At 39.8% G+C, this 25040-nt stretch overlaps 1 protein-coding gene across 9 annotated transcripts in view; it reads right to left on the bottom strand.

Annotated features, from left to right (window-relative positions):
• The window catches only part of GPAM (glycerol-3-phosphate acyltransferase, mitochondrial), a 64085-nt gene that overhangs the window by 2639 nt on the left and 36406 nt on the right, over positions 1–25040 (bottom strand). For all 9 annotated transcript variants that reach the window (XM_037903789.2, XM_043551263.1, XM_037903786.2 and 6 more), the window contains 13 exons: positions 20980–21116; positions 19950–20049; positions 17236–17448; positions 16713–16826; positions 14802–14887; positions 13556–13671; positions 12557–12627; positions 10674–10938; positions 9868–10010; positions 8258–8335; positions 3025–3165; positions 1832–2021; positions 1632–1690 (listed from right to left, as the gene is read on the bottom strand). In XM_037903789.2, the coding sequence (XP_037759717.1) occupies positions 1632–1690; positions 1832–2021; positions 3025–3165; positions 8258–8335; positions 9868–10010; positions 10674–10938; positions 12557–12627; positions 13556–13671; positions 14802–14887; positions 16713–16826; positions 17236–17448; positions 19950–20049; positions 20980–21116 (1713 nt within the window). The remainder of the gene's footprint in view (positions 1–1631; positions 1691–1831; positions 2022–3024; positions 3166–8257; positions 8336–9867; positions 10011–10673; positions 10939–12556; positions 12628–13555; positions 13672–14801; positions 14888–16712; positions 16827–17235; positions 17449–19949; positions 20050–20979; positions 21117–25040) is intronic.

Raw genomic sequence — 25040 nt, 5'->3', positions numbered from 1 at the left:
TTCTGTTTGCTGTGATTTCATGCGTGTGATAAAGAACAAAAGACTGCTTACTAGAACCGATTGTAAAGATTTTTTTCTTTCTTTCTAGCACCACCATGGATGACAGAAATCTTAAGTATCTTTTAGATATCTTAAAAATCAAGGTATTGTTGGGATTTTAAGTAGCATGGAGGAGGAAAGAGTGATTATTCCAGAGATACAAGCTGTAATTTAGAAGAGAGGTCTGAAAAGACCAATCTTTTTGGGGGAGATTCTTTACAAGCTTATTCTTTAGCTTAGAAACATTAACATTTGTTAATGAAAACAGAAGCATTCAAAATGATGAGATGATTCAACAGAAAATGACAAATGGTCAGCTTTTAGTTAACACAACAGGACTACTTGTATCCATCTGCATACATCATATGTATGAAAAACTACATGAAAAAGTATGCTGTGTATGATAATCAGACAAATAAGAGGAAACAATGTGATTCAAGAAAACAAAACTCAAACCGTGCAATGTTTAGTTTCAAAAACAAGAATCAGAATTAATTATTATGAGCAGATGCAAGTAACAGATGTCAGCTAGTTCCACTACCCTAGCAGCACGGTATATTAGAATAAATATGCTGTATTTGATAAATGCATTCATAAGGGAGCATCCCAAAGTGCATTTAACAAACTGCAGAAATTTGCCTTCATTCTAATAGTCAGCTTAGTACTTAGGAAGTCATGGCCAAAGAACTGAAAGGCATTCAGTAACCCCTATCCAGAAATAGTCTTTGCTTTGTACCTTTCAACATAAAAAAGGCAATATTCAGTATGATCTTAATGTCATCCAGCTTTAAAAAAAACTGAGAGGTACAATTAAAAAAAAAAACAACCAGTCAAGGTGCTAGTGACAATATGGAAAGTCCAGCTTCATCCAGTTATGTCAAGGAGCATATCTATCTTCATGGTATCTCCTTACATTTCAGGTTCACTGGGACACTGCTGCTATTACTGCCTGAATAGAGGAATGGCAGAAGAGCTCTCTCAGTCACTGTGACGGTCCTGGAGAGGTCAGCATCTGGCAGTGTCTTTCTGTGCATTCAGGATTTGGATGGAATGTCAATTTTATGGCTGTTAGTGCAGCCAAAATCTGCTGGAGGCCTTGGAAAGTGATGGAAAATAATGAGCCAAAATCTGATGACTAATATTTCTGTAAGTTTTTAATACTATGGGGAAGTGCTTAATTACTATTGTGCTATGTAGGTCAGTAAATAGACATACAAATAGACATCTAGCCTTCCCTCCTTCCCCTGGAGCCCACTGAGGAGTGGTAGCATCACAGTCCAATACAGAAGTACACAACCTATAAAAAGAAAAAGTGGCTGCCATCCTGGTCAATTTCTCTTAGCAGTAGGAAGTGCAAAAGCAGAAGTGCAACGTTACACTTCCTCTGCAGCCCTAAACTTCAAAGACAGGTACACACTTATAAAGCACAAGAGGAAGATATATGCAGAAGCATTTGCTTGAAAAACATTAGCAAAGGCTGATATTGCACAGCATTCATGCACTACCCAAAGTTTGCCTTTGAGTCACTCAAGTTAAAAGAGCCCCAACAGTTTCAACTGAAGAGGAGAAAGCTTTGATTGCAAAACACTTACCCCAATATCTTTAAAGACCTTCACTGCATTTTTCACAAGACAATAGGTGGCACTCTCAGCTGCGAGGAGGGGGAAAAAAAAACAAACACACACGCATTTCAGGTCAAATATAAGACACTGGTACTAGGAAGAATGAGAGTTATACATCAATAACTGAAATATTGGCTCTGTTTTATCCAGAGCCAAGCTGCATGACGTACCATACACTGCAACACTCTTCTCTGTCCTGGTTATTAGGTACTTGTGTAACTTATGAAGGTATTCTGTTTCTGACACAGGTCCGCTGAAGTTGTGCATAAAGATGGCAGCTGAGCTGTAGGCCTCGAGTAAAGGTCCCAGTAACCTTTGCAGGAAGGTGATGTACTGCTGGTGTTCTTGGGATTGGTTCACCTAAGTTAAGGCAGCAGGAACGAAAGTGAATGAAGCTTGAAGAAGAAAGATGGCCAGCTACACAGTAAAAGCCAAAACACTGGATATGGACAATCACTCAGGAGAACAGGAGGAGGGGCACAAATTACAACTGTGCATTATTATAGCAAAGCCAAAAGTGGTCTGATGTATGAAAAACTGCTCCAGAAATCACACTTACACTGTTAATGTCCTGGGGAAAAACTAGTCAAGCATCTGTTTTCACCACTTTAAAAGGTCATGTTGCTTTGCAATAAATAGCACAATCACAGTTCATTCCTTCACAGAGATGAGCACCAGTTTCCAAATGAATCAAAAAAAAAAACCCAAAACAAGTGTCACCACTATAAAAACAAAGAAACCAAACAAACCAGCAACAAACTCGCAATTTGCTTTCCAAGAAGAAACAATATAACTGAATTTCTAGCAAGGAAACTATAGGCTGACCACAGAAGGGGACTATGTAGTAGCTTTTTGTATCAAGAAATCATATCTTCTGACATGTCTTGGGTCACAAATTAAAAATGTACACACATGCACAAATATAAAACACTGTACACATAAGAAACAGTACACCACATTTGAGTCAGAAAAATATGCACGAGCAGTATATGCCCACCTTTGGTACACTGTGTTATTAGTAATACAGTACAAACTTTAGAACCCTGTAGGATACTAAAGCCTGTAGTAGTTTTCACCATAATGGCCACTCCACCCCAGTTATGTAGACTTTGCCAGCAGGCTATCTGAAGTTTCCTCACAGAGCTGGTCTTTTTCGGGGTGGGGTGGGGGGTGGAGGGGGTGGTGTGTGTGAAGAGAGAGAAAGGACGATTTACTGATTGTAGCAGACTATTGCAGACTTTAATGCTGGGAATGATCAGAAAAAGAAATCTTATTATTTTCCCCAACTGAACTTGTAAACTAAGATTTACTTAAACTTTAACATAATAGGCCTGACTATTGCTGTTAGCTTTATATACAGTACCTTCAGGTAGCAATCCCTCTGTTCTTCTCCAAAGTCACTGTCTTCATCCTCCTCATCACTTCTCCAAGACAAGGGTTCAGGAAGCTTTTTACCCCATTGCTGCTCTGTAAGGCTAGGGCTAATATCCTCCTGATCATCTTGCTTAAATCAGAAGTGGGGAGGGGAGAAAAAGGTAACTATTCAGAAAAACAAATCCAGGTGACAACCAGCGCTATATTTTAATCTCAGGTGACCTGATATCACCCCTTAGTGATTTACCAGTACTTCACACACTGGGGCTCACAATGAGGATGTGCTGGCCGAGACCCAATCCACACTGAAGTAAGTGGATAGAAACAAATCAGAAGAATTGGTAAAGGTTGTTTCTTCTCCCTTGACTGGCAAAGGCTGCCCATCACATGAAAGAGAGGGGCTCAAGTTGGGGAGTCTTGCTGGATCCTCTCTCGGGACTGGCACTTCAGTAGGCAGCAGATGTCAAGAGAACTTTTTCTTCACCTGTGTTTCACTAGAAGGTAGGACTTTATTTTTTGGATGTGGATTTCACTACAGTGATCTATAACTTTGTCAACCCAAGGATGGATTACTGAATTTGCTTTACATGCTGCTATACTTGAAGACCAATTGAAAATTTCAAGCTAGTACAGAATTCAGCAGCAAGTTTGTTAAGTGCTACTTACCTCTTGTAATCATGTGCTTGTTGCATTTGTCTCCATACTCCCTGCACTGGTTGAAAATTCAAAGAGTTGGTTTTAATCTAAAACGCTCTAAATGATTTGTTCTGAATCCCTGAGATACCACTTCTCTCCTAGTGTTGCATCAGATCAGCTGAGCTACCTTAGTTAACAGCACTCAGTTTAATTTAGGAGGGGACTGCTGGCAATGCATTTACAGAGAAGTGTCCTTCACTCAAACTCACTTCTCCATTTGCAGTAAGAGGCTCTGAGTCTGACCATCAGAACATGATGCAAAATATATGCTTCCTTAGGCTTTCGAGAGGGGCATGTGTTAGCAAGAGTGTCAGTGAGGTGTTGTTTACTACGCCATCACGAATGGCTCAGGAGAGTTCATTGGTCTCTGGCTCATTTTCTTGTAAAATCTGTTAATGTTTGCAATATGCATATGTCCATGGGAAAGGATAGAGACATGGTTAGAAATCTAAAAGTGACGAAGAAAACGCACACAAAAATTGTATATATGCTAAATCAGCTACCATAAGAAAGACACTGAAGTTTACAGGTAGCTAATTTCTGACAACATAGGTTTCATCTGGAAAATTCCGTGTTCTACATGCTCTCATTTCCAGGCCTGTATCACTCTGAATGTCTTACATTTTCAGTAAGAGGAATGTACCATTCTCCAATGAGTATTTTATCTGCTCTGGGGAGGTCATCCTAGTTGAATAAGGGGGCTTATTTTTATATTCCTGTTATTTTTTTTCAAGTTCTCTTTTTAGCTGAACTGAACTGCAGTGGCTGAGGTTTCAACATATTGTACCCTTAACTAATTTTACTTAGTTGGGGATAGACAGCGTTTGGCTAGAGGTTGACTCGTGTGTGACAGACAGGGAAATATCTACCTACAACAGGAAGGGCATTCAGTTTCTTTTCAGACTAGAATGAGAGAAGGAAGCAACAAAACCTGACCATGACACTAAGAGTCTATTATTGCAACTGGGCTTGGCACTTTACAAAGACCTGTGAAAATTCTTAGGGCCTTGTGTGGGATCACTATAATATCAATATAATTAAGGAGACGACTATGGTCTTACGAAATGGATTAAAGGCATGAGAGTGCGTTAAGGTCAGACCAAGTTAATGGGTACTTAAAGAGTTTCAAGGCAAGACTGGCGATGGTCAGGATCAGATAGCGTAGAAGTATCTGTAGGAGGAATTCATCTGGTATGCCGAGGAACCCATCTCACCAAAAAGGAATTCTACCAAGCTGACACTCCCTATGCAGGTGCGTAAGGGACTAACCTGCAACAGAGAAGTGACAAGCCTCTATAACTACTTAGACAGTGATTTACTATTATCACATGGAGACTGAGATGTGTCAGAAATGCTCCACCTAACAGATCAATGTATGGAGGTAGGAGCCATTTTGGAGAAATGTTCCAAAATGGACAAACTGTTGGTAAAAATATATCTTCAGAAGGATTATAATCAGTCAGAGAGAGGGTTTATATTACAAAAGCTCCCTCAGATCTTGGTGAAAATAATCAAGGATGTGACTGCTTAGGAGTCTGAACATTGCTGTGTTAGATTCAAAGAAGGGACTTACAAAGAAGTCAAGTGGCAATCCTGTTCAGTAATCAGGCAGGTAGCATGGCTGACAAGATGAAGTGAAAATATGACTGACTCAGACGACCCACCCTTAACTAGGAAAGAGTATTAAAAAGGGGGACAGACACAAATGGACCTCTGACATCAGCTTTATTAGTCCGATGAACAAAATCACTGTAGTAGTAATATAGTAGATTAGAAATTACTTACATGTTCTCAGAAGCACGAAGCCCTAGAAATTTCAAGTAGATGCTCAAAAGTAAAAGGGGACTTGAGTCTCATTGACTCACAATCACACATAGGTAAGAAACATAGTAGAGAATTGCTTCAAGATCTCATGAATGTGAAGCAGCTGGACTAAGAGGCTACAAGAATTCTTATGCTGAGAGATGTGATTAAAATTAGATTAATCCTGTTCCTGCCTGGCAGGATTCAAACAATAGCATAACAGAGACCGCGTTCAGACTGTTCATCTTCACGCCATCTATGAGAGAGACAGACGGGTCTTTGTAGAAAATGAAGTAATATCTGTCCAATCTTACTGTAATTGAGGGTTTTACTTTAAACCAAGTAACAAAGTCAATGACAAAGGAAAAATTAACTGAAGAGATGCGAGGTGTTAGGAGAGTTTCAGCTCATAACGTTCAATAGAGTGGACAGTGGAGTCAAAGGGAAAAAGAGAAACCATGAAAAGCTACGGATGGCAAAAGTTCAAACTAATATGACAGTCAGATAGACCTAAATGTACAGGTATCAGCTGTAAAGAAATAAACTGGAAAAAAAAATAAAAACAAGGTGATGCAGACGCCACAGACAACTGACAGGCTTCTTTTGATCACAGATATGTTTCTCAGAGGTTAAGTTGGAAAAGTACCCAGAAAATATACTCCAACTGTCCTAAACGGGGAAATGGTGATTATTCCCAACAGTTTGCCACTAATAATGTATACTTTTAAATTGTATTAAACTTGAAGTCCCTAGTTTTTCTCTTTCGCCTAGTATATAGAAGATATATATAATGGACTTGCTGTGTCTCTCAGGTAAAAAACAGACTAGATAGATAGTCCTCAGGATTACACAGAGAAATGAGTTAGAAGGATGCAAGGTGAAGCAAATGGGATTGATAGGATAGACAGCATCAAAGAAAAAAAAAAGAGAAAACATTAGTATATACACAACTGACAAGAGCAGTGGTACAGCCTGGAGACAATACTTGAAATAAATCTTGCAGAAACTGATGGTGAGATTGTATTAGGAAAACTGTACAGAGAATCTGAGAAATTAGGAAATACTCCTGTTAGTCTGAACTGAATGGGCAAATGGACTAAGGTAGAGCAACCCAACCTAATAATTCTGATCATGGAAAGTACTTGAAAATGAGTAAGGTATCTAGAATTTCAGCAAGGCAGTAACAGAATCATGCAAGCCTGTGGAGAAGAAATAGGAAATAACTGCAACAGTATCATTGGATTCCTTAGTATCAGAGAACAGGATGGTGTTCTGTTTGTCTGGCATTCAGATACCACACTGGAGGGGCCTAATATAAGAACCAAGACAGATCATGTCTTGGTACTTATGAGTGTCGTGACTGTAAGAAAGTTTTACACAGCAAATAGATATGGATAAAAACATGCTGAGAAATCAGATATCAGACAATCAAGTCAAGAGAAGACAGACAAGCTTTATATATGACCTGTAAGCCACTTCTATCCCACTTATTGATGGTAATGACAGATGGGAGACAGACGATATAGGTTCATAACAAAGCCCCTAAGACAAGATACATGCTTTGAGAGGCAAAGACATAACAGACATTTATGCCATTATACACACCTATTTTTTTCCTGGAGCCTGGAACATTAAGTAAATAAGAATAGGATTCAGAGGATAAGAAATGCTTCATGTAGAGACTGCATTGTAATACATGATTATATGCCAACATTTTATGTATAAATGTAGGTAACACATCCAGAAAACAAGAGAGTTTTAGAGCCAGGAAAATCTGTCTCCAGAGAACAGGTGAAGTGAATTCTACCTCTGTAACTACACATTAAAAGGGAAACTTGGGATACCACAAGAGGTGCAACGGAGTGGAGCTGAACAAGGGTCCTCAAAGCACAGGATGTAGATCTAGTTTCCCTTCAAACAGGAGAACTGAAAGAAGGAAGCAGCCAAGTATATGTAACTGTCTTATTTTTTCCACTACTTTAATTTATAATTGTCACAGAGCTGTGGTATGATTCTGACATGGAAAAAATGCAACATGATACATTAATCTTTTTACTCACTTATAAAAAAAAAAATTGTGTTATGAGATTCCCTGAAGGACACACATCTGGAAGACAGAAATTATTGCCTCCATTCTTAGTCCAGCCATGCTGCATTTGCTGCAGTGCTGTAGAATGCGGGAAGTAAAGATATCTTGACTCTGCAATTCCCGGATCCCTGAGACTACTAGGAGAACCTGGTGCAAACTAGAGCTGCCTTAGGGCTGCATCACCTGTGGATTCCCACGTATCTGGGAATCCCCAGTTACCCCATGTCCCTTTGAGCTGCTGTACCAGAGCAAAGGGACCATACAGGAGCTAAGGATGAGCTGTATTACACAGTGATTGAAATTTACAAGGACTTCAATATTAAAAGATATCACCACAGCCCACTCTAAGAGCTGGTGTAATCATCATCATAAGCAGCACTAGCTTTATTAGGATCCTGCTCCCATATATGTTGTCATCCGTAACATCAAAAAGTGATTCTGCCAGAATACCTTGTGCTTTAAAATAAAAGAATAAAGACATTTCAGTTTAGGATTGCCTTAGTTGTTATGCACTTCAAGAGAAAAAGTGCCAGTTTAGATACTTGGAATAAGTCATATAGTTAGTGAGAAGCAAAGGATTCCATGACTGCAGGCAAATCGGAGAACAAAAAAAAAACAAAACTAATCATCTTACCTCTGCCACCAAAAGAATGCCATATTGTATAAACCTTTCGACTGCCTCGTGGCAAACTTGGTATAACATCTGACAAGGCTTAACAAAAATAAAAAAAAAAGTTAAAAAATTAATCTCTTATAGATTCTTTTTCCCTAGTCAACCAGCATATTTTTTTATATACAGCAATGTCCCTTTTAAGCAAGTTCCTCAATTCTTTATCAACGCTCCCACTCCATTAGTACATGCTTTATTCTTCTCTTACACTCACGTACACTTCAAAAAAATCCACGAATGGGATGTTTAAAATTAGACTGGACAAAGCATTTGAGATATGGAGACTCTTTCACTGGCAAGGAGCTGGACCAGGTGACATAAAAGGACTTTTACATCTTATTACTATTATTTTGTTAAAATGAGTAAGTGCTAATCATGGAGCAGTTTGGAACAAAATCTTCATAAATATAAAAGCTGCAAGACCTATTCCACAAATTCTCCTACAGTTTAAAGAAACTCCTTGAAGAATCTTAGAATCAAAATTCCCCACCAGATTATAACCACTGAAAAGTAGGGCAACGTCCACCAGATTAAGAAAAACAAACAATCATTACCCTCAAAGGTAGAATAAGGAGTATAAATGTAATAATCAGCTCTCTTCCTAAATTGCATTGCACCCAGACAAGAAATCAAACATAATTTATGCTCCATTCAAACAACAAGAAAGAAGAGGGGGCTGGGAAACTGCAGCAAGTTTCCCAATATCAGAACTAAATCTATAAGAGGAGAACATGTATTTCTAAGATTCTAGGTGGACACTTATTAAAAAGAACTGGAGACACATTGTTTTTAAAAGAAAATCAGTATTTATAAAGTTAAAACTGCGGTATTTGCCACTGTTCCTTTATTGGTTTACCGTAAGTCATGGGTAAAATCACTGATAAATATTTGATGATGTGCAATATGACTACTGAGGTAATATATAAGTTGGGAAAATGCCTTTAAAATCTGGAGACCCGATTTCAGTTTGACTGCAGTCACACGTGCAAAGAGTTTGGTAGTCTTGATTTCACAGTTTAAGTTTGTTTAGATCGAAGTCACTGTATAGTCTGACAAGCAGTCTCTTCGCAGGAGAGGCCTAGTACTAGAATAGCAGAAATATTCCAAGCTCATTGCCAGTACTATCAGTTGCTCACTTGCATGGCCAACAGGTATTCACTACACACACAGCAAACATCTAAACCATATCATGAGCACCATGTTGATTGATGTCGTCTCCCCTGGCTCAGAAAATCTCAGCTAATGAATTGACTTGTCAAGCTCACATCATTCATGTTATTTGTCTAGAAATGGTTTCAAGTGAGCTAGACTAATTCAGCTACACAATTGAGAAGTAGAGACATTTTGCTGAAACAAATTAAAACAACGGTATTTCCCTCTTAGCATTGCTGGGGATGGGACATCCATGTAATGGATCATATATGTTTTATTTAAAGTAAATATATTCAGACCAAACAACTACATTAGAAACAGAGTGCAGTTAAAAAAAATCCATTCTATTTAGAATAATGAAGACAGACACTAACAGAATGGAGTTGGAGTTATGGACAAGCACTATGATGAACTTCGCTTACCAAGGATATAGCGCCTTCATTGGAAAGCAGGTGGCACAAGCTGGCGGCTTTGCGGACCAGTTGTTCTTGGCTAATCATGTTGGGAGGAACGCTATTGATGCCATTTCTATACCTTTTACTCTGCACTGCATGAAGACTGCAGGCTAGCGTAGAAATGTGAATACAAGGGTGGTTAGTTTTCCTACAGAGTTTTTTAATATGGGAGACTTAGGTTTATTAACAGGAAAGTTATACAAGCTTAAAAACTGACAACCATTACACATATAACTGATAACTATCAATTGACTAAAGCAAAATCATCCTATATACATGAACTACAATGGTGCACAACTGAAGGAAACATTTTAAAAGATAACAAAGCTACTAAAAAATAAAAGATTATACCACTGTGTGTAAAAGTTAAATAATGATTCAGATCCAACCATTAACAAATCTTATTAAAATATTCAAGATAGGAACATCTACCATGCTGGATCAGATTACTGGTCCATAAAGTTAGGTCCCTGTTTCTGGCAGTGGCCAATACATGGAGACTGCCAAGGAGAATGAAAAAAACACAGTGCATTCATTCAGCTATATGTTTAATGGTGAATATGGGGTAGAGGGCAGGTGGAATAATTTTCTGACCCCAGATAATTTAATTGTTTGGAAACTGGTTATTTCTGTGCAGATGGTTTTACTTCATGTATTACTTTTTTTTTTTTTTTTGGGGGGGGGGGGGGGGAAGTGGGAGGCCGCGGGGGAAGGATTAAAAGAAAAATAAAGCCTTCATACAAATAAAGCTTCTGCTAAAAACCAGTACATACCAATAATGGCCTCTTTGATGAAGACATGCAGTACACCATTGCTGTAGAAGTTGAGTTCAAAGACAGCAGGAATAGTTGTGCTGGGAGTGATGAAGAACTCATTGTTTTGGCTGGTGTTTGTGATATTTACACAGTTCCCCAACAGGTGGATGGCATGCATGACAACATCTTCAGAATTTCCTGAAAATCCCAAGTCAAAGTCACGGGCCAAGACCTCCTCCTTCATAGAGAAGAAGTCTTCCACCAGCTTGGAAAGGTCAATTCCCTGAAGAACCAGAGTCACAAGATTAAATAACAAACTCTAACCCTAACCCAAGACAAAATGTTCAGAGGACAGGTTAAATTTATCTGTAATCTCCAAACACAGTAAATAAATCAAATGCATAATAAATTTGTAATAAGCCAAAGCACAACTTATCACATGAACAAATCTTTTCTTCGAAAGCAGATTTTACCAAAGTAATCCATGACTGTGCTCCAATTGGATTGCTACAAAATGCTTTACATGGGGCTATACCTTAAAACCACCCAGAAACTACAGCTAGTGCAAGATGTGATTGCTTTGTTTGTTTAGTAGTGCATCTCACAGCCTATAAAGCCCTAGGAGGGTCAGAACCGGTATTCCTTAGAGATCACATCTCCCTCACCTGCCATTGTGTCATATGATCACCTGAGATATTTTTGCTAACAGACCTTTTTTTTAATTGATAGGAGGCTTGAGGAAGAACATTTTCTCAACTCTGGAACTTACTTCCTTTCTCAGTTTACCAAAAGCCATATTTGCTGAGCTTCAGATGCTGCTGCAAAGCACATCTGTTTTCCCAGATTCTCGCTATAGGAAAGGGGAACGATTGGATTGAACTGGAAAGTGATAATACCCTAGTTTTGGGGGGAGTCTATATTTTGACCTTTTCTTCTAATTTGTATGTTTTATTTTAGTTTCTGAACATGTACCTAGAGCTCTGGATTGGTGGGGTGGTGAGGAATTTTAAAGAAAATGGAAAAGAGAGAGTGTAGCAATGAATAATTGTATCTTTCTTTAGGAGCCGCACATTAAAATTCAGTTACACATTAGTATCATTCCATCACAAAATATGAATTGAAAACAAACATAACAATAGTTCAGCAATTTGTCCAGCTACAACGATTTGAAACAACGATTTGAAATAACAGATTTTAAACAAAAAAACAAAACAAAAAATAAAAACCACCACCACCCATTAACAATTAAAAGGAACAAAATTATTGCTTTTAAGAATCACAGGTAAATCCTAAAATTAACATGGGATGACAGGGTTTTTTGTTAAATTTTTAGGAAAAGGTTCCTTTTTCTTCAATGATAACTAGGATTGGAAAGACTTGATTTCTATCAGGAAAAGTCGGTAAACAGATTTCATCATACATATGCAAGCTGACAAAAATATATTTCCACTGATAATCAAAATTTAAGTTTGATTTAAGGATATTTACTTTGTATATTTTGACATGTAATGTTGACATTTTGAGTTTTACTGGTTATACCATTTTAACTTTTAATCTCAGCATCTACGGTCATTAAATAATTAGTCTTCCCCCCCTCCACCATTAACATGTCATAATTTTCCACAACTATGAAAATTTTGATAAAAACCTACAAAATGCTTTTAAAAACCATCAATATTATCTGTCAAAATTATAAAAAAAATAAAAATTGAATTCTGCCAAGCCTAATGATAACTGAAATCAAAGTAGCACAATATCTTTAAGTACCCACCATTAACTGGAACACCCATTATAATAAGCTAGCTGAAATCTCTTTGAAATTATTTTAATGTAATATCAAAGTGCACACTTTTCTCACCACTGGATAGCATATGGCTATTTCAGCAGCAATATAGCCTTACCTTCCTATGTCGGTAGAGCAGCAAACAGGCAACTATGTGTGTTGACATCACAGCACATGACTTGTTAGCAGCTAGAAGCAAACAAAACAAAGCTATGCTGACCTGTTAAGCATCTGAAATGCTTAACAAGTCATTAGTATGGCATAAAATGACAGATAGCATGAATCAACTAATAATTATAGATGGGCCTTACACATTTCTATAGGGCTTTACATTTTCAACAAGCTGTAGTGTACTTTAAGGGACTAATCAAAGAGCAAGAAGCCAGAGGAACTCTAGAGTTCCAACCTACTCTGTCACTAACTTGCCATGCAGCCTTTGGCAAATCACCCCAACTCTCAGAACCTCATTTTCTTCATGTGTAACATAGGGTGATTACACATACCTAGCTAGGAAAGGGGCTGAGATGATTACTCAACATTTTTGTAGTACTTCAGAAATGTAAAACATTAACTGACCAAAGTGGTTTTAATTAATAAGCATGAGTGAAGAAGTCTGTCTCAAACATCTGCTAAAATATATAACTAAGTACCATTATTTATAGCTATATCTTTGTTCACGTATCTGATCTGGTGTCCAAACTGCATATTATAGAACCTACAAAGCCGGACAATGGTTGGATAAGCAGATACACAAACTCAAGTAATTCTTTAAAGACATGGTGATTTCAACAGCTCTACCTCTGGGGGCAATTTCCTACTTCTTGCCAAAAGGAATGTAAATGCACAACAGTTGACTCAAACACTTATAGCAAGTCAGCAGCAACCCAGGATACAGGCCTAAAGAACGTAAATGTATCAGAGCAAATGAAATAAGAATGACGTAGAGACACAATTGCATTTAAAAAGGGATGAGATTTTAAGTGTTTAAGTAAACAAAATTCTTACCTGAAAAGAAATCACCCTCAGCCAAGTAAAAATGCTATCAAATGGTAAATCAGTAAATGCAGTCAGAGGACCAAGATATACAGTCAATACATATGATTGATTCTATACTTACTGAACAATATATGCTCAGCCAAGTTGGCTATCAACTGTCTTCTAAAGGGCTCACTGGATAAATCCCTGGAATCACCCAGCGCAGCCTCTGTACCTTCATCCACAACATCATTAGGCCTGAAGATAGCATACAAATAATTTATGGTGTGAAAACATCCAAGTCTTGTCAAACTCTTACCTACATCATGATCATTTACAAACATTAAATGAACTATAATGCACAAATAAAATCAGACATTCTAACAAGGATACAAAAATGTCTTTAAGCATTACAAGTCCCACAAAGTTCTCATTAACCACTTTTCTCAACATATTCCAGACTCTTTCTTCATGTTATAACACATATTCCTAGACCTTCTAAGAAAAGCAACACAGAGTATTCACTTTGTTCTTTGGCTATTCAGACTTCTCCATTACATCAGACATGTCCCACAATCCCTTCCTTTAATGAATTTGAGCAACAAAAAACATATTATGCAAACCTTTTCAGAAGAGAGTTTTCAGTCCAGCTGTTTTGCATATCAAAACAAGGGTATGGCATGGCATGAGAATGCTTTAAAGACAAATGACTTACTCAACTTCTCTTTACAGGAACCAAGTATCAGAGTAGCCAAGTAGTACCACACAGGCTTAAACAAGCCATGAAAATTACTAAAAAATTAAATATAAAATAGTCTAAAATTCAGGAATATGTCCACAACACAGTTTTACATTTTGAGCAAAGTTATTAACAGACGGGAGCTCACTGACAACAGCCCTGGCAATCATTGTATAGTGCTGGATCAGAAATCATTAGTGAGTGACTGAATACATGCCTTTCATCTTAGAGTAATTAGAAATAATATCTAGATTATGTGGGAGATTTTAAAAAAGGTATGTTTCAAAATGTGTCATTTTCTTTCCTTGTACAACACTCCTATAGAATTTAAAATTTATTAAACCAATAAAGCTCACTTGAAATTATTCTAAAACTACACAGAATTTAACAGAGAATGATAGCATTCTTATAGTTTATTTGAACAGGAGTTCTACAGCAGGAATATATTCTTCAATTTATTAGAATTGTACAGGATAGTTTAAAAATCCTAGAGTAAAATTTTCATGTTTGTGTTCTATTTTATAGGATTTTTCCATAAGGGTTACATGGGAAACAGTTTAATTATTCGTAGGATATAACTACCAGGCACTACTTGAAATATACATTAATCCAAAAATACTACCAAAAAGGTTCCAGAAAAACATCCTACCGTGAAGGAAGTATAGCTGGTAAGAGAGCTTGCTCCAAAGATAGCATGGCAGGCATAGGTTTTTGACTTTGGCTGTCTAGGTATTCCTGTAAATATAATACTTATTTGTACATTTTCCCATTAATTGTAACATCTAACAGCAAATTTTGCAATCTTATTTGTACAAATCCAAAAAAAAAAAAAAAAAGCAACCATGAAATAGTAAGTACAAAAAAATAGAGGCGAGATTGTGTGAAGATCACTACAGTTTCTTCACTGGTGCATTGGTGGTTCTGTCTGGAGTTAGCATCAGGTAGAGGAGAAGCTTTCCCTCTGAACAGAAAAGGAGTACTTGTGGCACCTTAGAGACTAACCAATTTATTTGAGCATGAGCTTTCGTGAGCTACAGCTCACTTCAACGGATGCATACTGTGGAAATTGCAGAATATCATTATTATATACACAGACACCATGAAACAATACCTCCTCCCATCCCACTCTCCTGCTGGTAATAGCTTATCTAAAGTGATCATCAAGATGGGCCATTTCCAGCACAATCATGCTCAAATAAATTGGTTAGTCTCTAAGGTGCCACAAGTACTCCTTTTCTTTTTGCGAATACAGACTAACACGGCTGTTACTCTGATACCTCTGAACAGAATTGTTAGTTTGGGGAAAATACTGCAATTAAAAAAAAAACCCCAAGGGAAAGATTCCCCTGCATCACTTTGGCAGAAACTCCCTTGGGGATAGATCCTGCACCATTAAAGTGAATGGGAGGTTTCCCATTGATTTGAATGGGAGCAATATCAAGTCCCCAGTGGAGGAGCAGCATATGGATGACATTAACAGTCTTATACTGCCCTCCTCACCGGCTCTAGCATTCAGGGCATCTCCACAGATGAACACCACTACAGAAATTCTGGCAGTGACAAACTACAGGCAACCATGGGGAGACTGTTGTAAATTACACTTCCCAGAACGTAGGCAGCAGGAAGGTGTCTAAAAACCACCTTTGCCCCCCATCCTCTCAGCTGTATCTTCTGTGCTGTGTTTCTCAGGAGGTACAGCACATGACTGGACCTCAAGAATTCTATGCTTTTAACAAACAACTAAAACTTCTGTCTTTAAAGGTTACCACTTAAGTTACTCTGTCTTCAGGATATTATGTTCTTCTGGTTCCTATAATAAAGACTGTTTCGGCAGTCCATATACCCACCCTGCCTGCTGGTCAGGAAAACATTTACCTTCAAGCAAAGCTACTTAAATAATTAGGGGTAAATTTTCAAAGACAGCTCTCTACTCAGCTTGCACCGCTTGTTCACAAATGCCTTACAGCAGTATATTACATCAACATTATTTCCATTATCAAACTCAATCTCAGCTAAAAGATATTAAATTAATTTGACTGTGTCTACTTTCTATAAACCCAGGTTGAGTGGCATTAATTTTGTTTGGGATGCCAAAATTAGCTTTGTTTTTCAAACCGAAATTCTGTACATTTTAATACATATTGCTGAGTAAGACCTAAAGATAAAAAACTATTTGACAGTCAACTACTGTACAGGAAATATATTTCCCCATTTTTTTGTACAGCAATACACAATTGATCAGATGCATCATGGGGAATTTTTACTTTCCTCTATTATTGATCACTCATGGAAGAAAAATACTGGCTTTATGTCCAATGACTCAGTCTGATCTGACACTATGTTATAACACTTGTACCTGTACTGGACTTCATACCATGGACCAACACCCTATGAATCTTCTCAGGGGTATCAAATAGTGAATTTTTGGAAAAACAGCTTCATTGCATTGATAGGCTGAAAACAATACTTCTGCGCCAACAGCTTAGCTTGTGGTTTCCCGCATTTTAAAGCGGCTAAGAATTCATAAGAACTTAAGTGTTTCTATGAATATGAAACTTACTTTTAAGGAAAATGGTTGTGCAAAGTCTACTCTGACACAACCGTAATTCTTCCGCAGCATTCTGAAGACTCCTCTGGCTATGCTCCAAAGGCTTTCATTCTTCTTAGGCTTCCCCTGCAAAACATTGAAAAGCAAAAACCAACGTTCATTTACAATTAAAAGTTCATTGATATTTTACGGAAGCATAACCACAGTTACAATAAATCCAAGTCTTTTGACATGCAGCTTTAAAAGTCAAAGAGTAGAGCCATGACAAAAGCCTAGGGAATCATATGGCTTTTATCCTTATTATTATTTGTATTTGTTAAGTGATGAATTTGTATCTAGTAATATACAAGACTCAAATATCAAGATAGTACTTGACCTAGAAAGCTTTCATGATTCACATTACGTTGCATTTTTAATTCTGACACAAAAAGTTAAAGCACTCATTGGATAGCAGTGCTAGCACAAAAATTAGATTCATTTTTACTTAAGCAGAAAATCCCCTAGGCAAGACAATAAGTCTTCAGTTGCTTCTTACCAGCTGTTCATTGTTGTAGTGACCTTCAATGATGCGATCATAGGAGATTCCCACAGGTATAATTAGTATGTCAGGGGTGGCATTTGTGAAGAGAGCATCTACCACCACAGATAAGAGACCTGCTCTGGCACAGGATGTTTTTCCACTCCGAGAACGCGTCCCTTCCAGGAATATCTCTAAGAACTGCTGCTGTCTAAGCAACTCCTCTATGTGCTAAAGGGACAGTGAATAAAAGAAAAAACAAAAAAAAACTAATGATACAGACATAGAAATTCCATATCAGCAATAGATTCCTCTTTACAAAACTGGAGCTGAAATAAATACAAATCTGCAAGAATAATCTAGAATAATAAGAGGAAATTAGAGTTTTATACAACCAAATTCTGATCCCAGTTACACTAATCTATATCCAAAGTAATACCATGGACTTTAAAACATCACTTCAGCTGCAAAACCAAAAAGAAGCAACCTAGCAATAATTAAATATTTTAAAGACACCTAAATTATTCTCTTCTCTGGATTTCAACAAAGTCAGTAGGGTAGGAGTTCCCAAATTTTTGTACATGTATGGCAGGGTGGCATGACAGCTTGCTGGAAATGATGCACCAAAATTCTTTTAAAAATATTTTGGTTTCAAATAAAAAGTTATTCCATGCACTTCAGTACATCCTACAATGCCTGAGAAGCAAAACACCCTCCTAGACACTTTCAGCAATTTCGATGAGTAACTCTGTACGACCATGTCATCATAGTAGCTTTATTTAGCAGTGTGTTGAATGCTGTGGGAACTGCACTCTCAAGTTGTGCACAGTTGCCTAGCTTTTTGCTGGGCCTAGCCTTCAGCTTGCACCAAATCACACAGCTCCAGCTACTGGGGCGATTTTGCAAAGTTCCATATCACAGTGCCAGAGCCTCTCTCATCTGAAAAGAGACACGAGTTCAGGGCCAGTTCAGAGCCACTGCAAAACCTACAGTTGCAGGGAGCATGAGATAAAAGGGCCCCCAAACAGGGAGCTGCTGCAAGAGGTAGAGAGGGAAGGACTGTTGGCCTGAACCAGTGGATAAAAGCCTGGCTACAGGACTGTTCACCAGGACAGCAGCCAGCTGGCTATAATTTGAGCTTCTTCTCAGCAGGGGGAGCCACCGTGCAGCATGCCCAGCATTCTGCTGAGGAGCAAGATGCTTCGTGGAGCTGAAGCCCCTCCAATTCCAGCCAAGCGTCCCCCCCCATCTCTCTATATCTGCCCTCTGAGCCCCTGCCCTGCTGCACACGTGCACCCTTCTTGGTAATGGCACTTCTCTTATTCTCTCCCAGAGCTTTCTCAAAATATTTCATAATTTTCTTGATTTAACTTTTGTCAGACAGGAAGCTAAATGAATTCTGGCTACTGTTCAGTAATTATTCCGATAAAATTAGCAGGAATTTAAAACTTAGCCTAGATAAGTTAAAAAGAGACAATCCACTGAGTGTAGTTAATGGCATACCATAGCATATCAAGACAGCATTTATGACATTTAATTGTTTCTTATAATTTGAGTAAGATGAAAGAAATAACGGCTGCCTCATTATGTTTCTTTTTGATGGACCGTCTAAAAACTTGAGATGTTTACAAAGGATGTCATAATTACAGCTGGTTGGGAACTTTTCAATTAAACTTTTTATGGAAAATGCTGATTTGACAAAACCAAAACTTTTCATGGAAACAGAGCAGTTTCAATTCAACTTTCACCAGGAAGGTTTTCCATCATGAAGTTTCTGATAAATATGAGAGACCATAGAACAGCATAATCCAGTATTAGGGCACTCTGCCTTTTAGGCTAGGAACTTGAACCTAGATGTCCAATATCCCAGATGTGTGGTCTAACCGCAGGGCTATTGGCTATTCTAGAGTGGTCTCTTTTTTCACTACACATTTTTGAAATGTCTTGATTTCGTGCCACATCGGAATGTAAAATGGCAAAACCTCAACATTTTTCACAAAATGGAATTCTTGCTTTCCTGCCAGCCCTAATTATAACTGAACATTTTTGGCTTCTTTAGGGATATATTTTACCACAGAGTCCAGAAATACTTAAATTAAACCTACTGAGGCCTAAAATAAATGTGCAAAAGAAAGAAGTGTGCATGTGGTACTTCAAACACCAATTAAATACATGAACACATACAATTTGGGAACTGCTGCTCTAGATTTACCTTAGTGTAAGTGAAATCAGAAGCTGTCCCAGTAGGCCTAATGTTACTGTTAATTTACACTGAAGGCAATCCCATATCCCCGTTAGAGACTCACACAGGGGAAAAATTTGATCCTGACAGGTGCTGAACACCCTCGACTCTCATGCACTTCATAGATTCAGGACCTCACTCAGCACAGAATTTACAGTTTCTCTAGTTTCAGAGTAACAGCCGTGTTAGTCTGTATTCCCAAAAAGAAAAGGAGTACTTGTGGCACCTTAGAGACTAACCAATTTATTTGAGCATAAGCTTTCGTGAGCTACAGCTCACTTCATCGGATGTTTATCTCTAATGTACCAAAACACACACACACGCTAAAATCAAGATAATAAACAATTTCACTTTCTCATCAGGCAATGCTGTTCAAATTAATGAAGTTAAAGAGAACCAACCTACATTTTCCTAACATACATGGGTGCTCTTTCCCCCTTCTCTGTGACTAATCAAATTTTATATTTGCAAATTAAGAAAAGATACATACCACATACAGCAAAGCTCTATAAAGGACATCTTTACGCCCATGAGGATTCTCATCCAACCTCCTCCGAATGAAAAAGCCTCCCAGCTTGCGGATCAATGTGCTACAAATCAAGAAATGATTTTATTCACCAATTTTAGTCAAATATGAAAAGAGTGGAATGTATAAACCAGCCAACAGCTTCAGGAAAAAATTAGATGAGGCAGAACAATGTGCATATCTCAGCCATTCTCCCTCAAATGAAAGAGAGGAAGAATGTTCTAGTGGTTAGGGCACTAGTCTAGGACCCTGCTCTGCCAGACTCCCTTTGTGACCCTGTAAAATGGGACTAAGAGCACTGCCCTCCGTCACAGAGATGTTGGGAGGATAAATACATTACAAATTCTAAGGTGCTCAAATTCTATAATGATGGGGGCCATATAAATACTGAAGATAGATAGATAGGGAGTGCTCTGGGAGAATTTTAGTCCCTACATTACTGCCAAATTTCAAAAGCTTATGTGAGTGTTCTCAATCCTTCAACACTTGACATAACTTACAAAGATAAGTGCTGCAGTATTTGACTTATACAGCCCTCAGTGTTCAAAGTTCTATGTTGCCTGCCACTAACTGAATACACTTAATTTCCCCTAAATCCCAATGAGTCTCCAAAGATGAAGAGGAACAGATGCTCTTAAACTTGTGCTATCCCCCATTTATCAGGATTTCTTCATACACCCCTTTCTCAAAGCGACTCAGTAACTAAGTCCCAACTAAGTCTTCTTCCTTTTCCAACTTCCTTAAAGAATCTCTCTTTCAAGACTCTCTCTCGAATAAGACCAAATTAGACCAAAGTAAAGCTAGATAAGCTAGATTGGAATTTACTTTGGTCCTAAGTATGACCACAAGACTAAATTCCCTTATCACAAATCCTGAACAATTTGGGGCAGATCCTCAGCTGGCGTGGAGCTATGACAATATACACCAACTGAGTATATGCCCCTTTGGCTTTATTGAGAGCAAGTTAAAGTTTAGCTCAGCATATTATCCTTACCTGAAGATGGGGATGTTGAGGTTATTCCCTGCAGCAATGTACGGTGCTTTGATGTTATGGCAGAAAAGAATGAATGTGAGGAGCAGATAGTCGATGTGAGATTTGTGAACAGGCAAGAAGATAAGAGGCAAATTCATCTATTTGGGGGAGGGAGAAAAAAAGATAAAACAAAATTAATAGGATACTGTGGAGTGAAAAGAAGGTTACTCACCTTGTGCAGTAACTGAGGTTCTTCGAGATGAGTCTCCCTGTGGTTGCTCCACTCCAGGTGTAGGTGCATCCCCATGCCTTCACTCGGAGAGTTTTACAGCAGTGCCCATACAGGTTGCGCATGCATGGTGGTGCCTGCCTCACGCGCTGTTGTCTGTTGAAGTGTTGCGTGTGCGACCCGGACTCCTCAGTTCCTTCTCCACTCAGAGCCTGTATCCAGCTCTGAAGAAGAGGGAGGAGGGTGCGTAATGGAGCACCCACAGGGACACTCATCTGAAAGAGCCTCAGTTACTGCACAAAGTGAGTAACCTTCTTCTTCTTCTTCTTCTTCGAGAGGTGTCCCTGTGGGTGCTCCACTCCAGGTGATTGTACAGCAGTGCCCTTTAGGATGGTAGGGGCTTTGCAGTAGGAAATAAAACAGCGGAAAGTACGGCTCGGCCAAGTTGAGTATCTGTTTTAGGGCCTTGCGTGATAGCGTAATGTTTGGCAAAGGTGTGTTTGGATGCCCAGATGGCAGCCTTGCAAATGTCTATCTATGGGACATTGTTTAGAAATGCCGTGGACATCAATGTGGACCTCGTGGAATGCGCACTAATGGCTGCTGGAAGCTGAGTGCCTTTTAGCCGATAGCATAGTCGAATGCATCCAGATATCCATTTAGAGAGCCTCTGGTTTGGTATGTGCGCTCCTTTGGACAGTTCTGCTACGGATAGGAAGAGTTTAGGAGAAGCCCGAAATGGTTTAATTCTGTCCAGATAAAAGGTCAAAGCCCTTCTAACTTCCAGCATGGGCACGGTCACCTCTAACTAATTTGCGTTTGGCTTGGGGAAGAAAGTTGGGAGCTGCAGAGGTTCGTTAATGTGGAAGGATGAGTGCACCTCAGCTAAGAATTTGGGATGAGTGCGTAACATAACTTTATCCTTACGAAAGACAGTATGGGGGGGGGGGGGGTCGGCCATAAGTGCCTCTATCTCTCCCACGTCTCATGGACGTGATGGCAACCGAAAAGGATACTTTCATGGACACGTGTAACAAGGAGCAAATTGCCAAAGGTTTGAACGGTTGATGAGTCAGGACGGTTGGCCCGAGATTTAAGTCCCAAGGTACACTATGTGGCCTCACATCCAGAGAGAGGGTGTGGATGCCTCGGAGGAATTGTTTGGTGATAGGGTGAGCAAAGATTGAGGTGTCATCAATCTTTTGGTGGAAAGCAGTGATCACTGCTAAGTGAACCTTCAGTGAGCTAATGGAAAGGCCCAACTGTTTAAGTTCTAAGAGATAGTCTCGTATCATCAGGAGAGGAGCAGATACAGCATATGCTTGTTTTGTGGTACACCATGTTATGAATCTCTTCCACTTGTGTATGTAAGTGGAGCGTGTAGATAGCTTCCTACTGTTGAACCTGTTCTGAGCAGGTTAGCTCATCATGAGTGAGCCATAAAGCAGCCATGCCTTGGGCTGTAGCATTTGCAAGTTGGGGTGCTGCAGTTGTCCCTCCTGTTGTGTAAGTAGGTCTGGGTGCAGGGGAAGAGTGATCAGGGGCTGTGCTGACATGCGTTTCAAGAAGGGGTACCACTGCTGTCTCGGTCACGTAGGGGCTATTAGGATGACTCTGGCTCTATCGGTCCTTATTTTCTGTATGACCCTGAGGAGCAGTGGTATCAGTGAAAACACATATAGGAGATCTGCGATCCACGATCCAGCTGATTAAGAATGCATCTCTCCAAGAGTGTTTCCCCAGGGCTGCTCTGGAACAGAATAGGGGACTTTTGCTGTTGTGGACTGTGGCAAAAAGGTCTATACGTGGGTGATCCCACTGTCGTAATACATGTTGAAGTACTGGGTTGCTCTGTTCCCATTTGTGGTCCTGAGGAAACCATCTGCTGAGTTCGTCTGTCGTGGTGTTCTGGCAGCCAGGTAGAAATGCAGCTGAAATGTGGATGTTGTGACGGATGCGTAGATTCCAGAGCTTGATAGCCTCGGAGCAGAGTGAAAGGGATCTGGCTCCCCCCTGCCTGTTTATATAAAACATACAAATGATGTTGTCAGTCATCACTCGTACATGTTAATTTTGTATGAACGGTAGGAAGTGGAGGCAGGTATTGCGCACAGCGCGAAGTTCCAGGAGATTTATATGTAACCTGGTCTCTGTTGTGGACCATAGCCCCTGTGCTGAGCAATGTTCCTTGTTTGCTCCCCTACCCCACGAGGAAGGCATCTGTCGTGAGCAATTGTGACGGCGGGGGGGAAATCTGTGTGAACGGGATCCCCAAGCACAGGTTGGCTGGGTGAGTCCACCAGGTTAATGATTCCTTGCTCTTGTGGGGCATTGTTAAGCGGATGTTCATGTTGTGCTTCTTTGGTTTGTACACTGTTGATAGCCATCCCTGCAGGCAGTGCATGTGCAAACACGTATGACTGACTACAAATGTGCATGCTGCCATGTGGCCCAAAAGTTGTATGCATTCGTGAGCCGTAAGCTGAATACCAACTGTTGGGTAGGTTCTATCACTGATTTCTTTGTAGGCCGAGGCTGTGGAAACAGCTTATTGCCGTTTGCATGGAGTGAACAGCTTCCAATAGAGTGTACACCTTGAGGAGACAATCGGCCAGATAAGGAAATATAATTATTCCTGGCTTCCTCAGATGCCCCGTTGCCACTGCGAGGATCTTGGAAAAGACATGGGGTGCTGCTGACAGGCCAAAGGGCTGCACCTTGTATTGGTAGTGATCCATGCCTAACGTAAATCTGAGAAACTGCCTGTGAGCGGGGTGCATCGTCACATGAAAATAGGCATCTTGGAGGTCGAGGTCTGAGTCCCCCTGTTCCAGCACTGGTATGATAGTAGTTAGAGTGACCATCCGAAATCTTTGCTTCCTTACGAACTTGTTTAGTCGCCTGAGGTCAAAGATGGGTCGCCATCCCCACCTTTTATTTTGTGTTAAAAAGTAGTGGGAGTAAAATCCTTTCCCCTCTGTTGTTTGGGACCAACTCCACTGCCCCCAGTTGGAGATGTTCTACCTCTCGGCACAACAGTAGTTTATGAGACAGGCCCCTGAAGAAGGGGTGGGTAGGGAGTATGGAAAGGAAAGGGATGATATAGCCCGAGTGGATGACTTCTAGGGCCCACCTGTCAGTGGTAACAGCTGCCCACTTGATGCAGAAGGGATGTAAACGGTCTCCAAAGAGTTGGATGATAGTACCATGTGTTGGAACTGGTGAAAGGTTGGGGGGAAGGATAGCTCAGGGGTTTGAGCATCGGCCTGCTAAACCCAGGGTTGTAAGTTCAATCCTTGAGGGGGCCATTTAGGGATCTGGGGTAAAAATTGGGGATTGGTCCTGCTTTGAGGAGGGGGTTGGACTAGATGACCTCCTGAGGTCCCTTCCAACCCTGATATTCTATGAAAGGCCTTCAAGGCCCTCAACCAAAGCTTCGAATTTATTTATTGGAGGAAGGAGGCTGAGACGCCATTGCTGGTGGTGGGCGACGACGTTGTGGCCTTTGTCTTTGCCTCTGTTGTTGCTGCTGCTTGTATGGTCTCTGCTGAGTGTAAGAAGTGTATCTGGGGCGTTGGTATGGTTGATACCTGTACTGTCTTCTCCTTGTGGCAGGGGTATGGATGCCAAGGGACTGGAGTGTGGCTCGATAGTGTGAAGAACCTCCTTGGTCTTAGCAGTGAACAGCTTCTCTCCATTGAATGGGAGGTCCTCCACTGTATTCTGCAATTTGCGGGGGAATGTGGAAGATGTGAATCACAACGCCCTCCGCATGACTATGGCTGTGGCAGTGGATCTAGCTAAAGTGTCGGTGGCATCTAGTGAAGCTTGCAGCACCGTGTGAGCGATGGTT

Source organism: Chelonia mydas, chromosome 7, assembly GCF_015237465.2.
Source record: "Chelonia mydas isolate rCheMyd1 chromosome 7, rCheMyd1.pri.v2, whole genome shotgun sequence".
NCBI lineage: Eukaryota > Metazoa > Chordata > Testudines > Cheloniidae > Chelonia > Chelonia mydas.
This window is presented reverse-complemented; position numbering and strand designations above follow the sequence as displayed.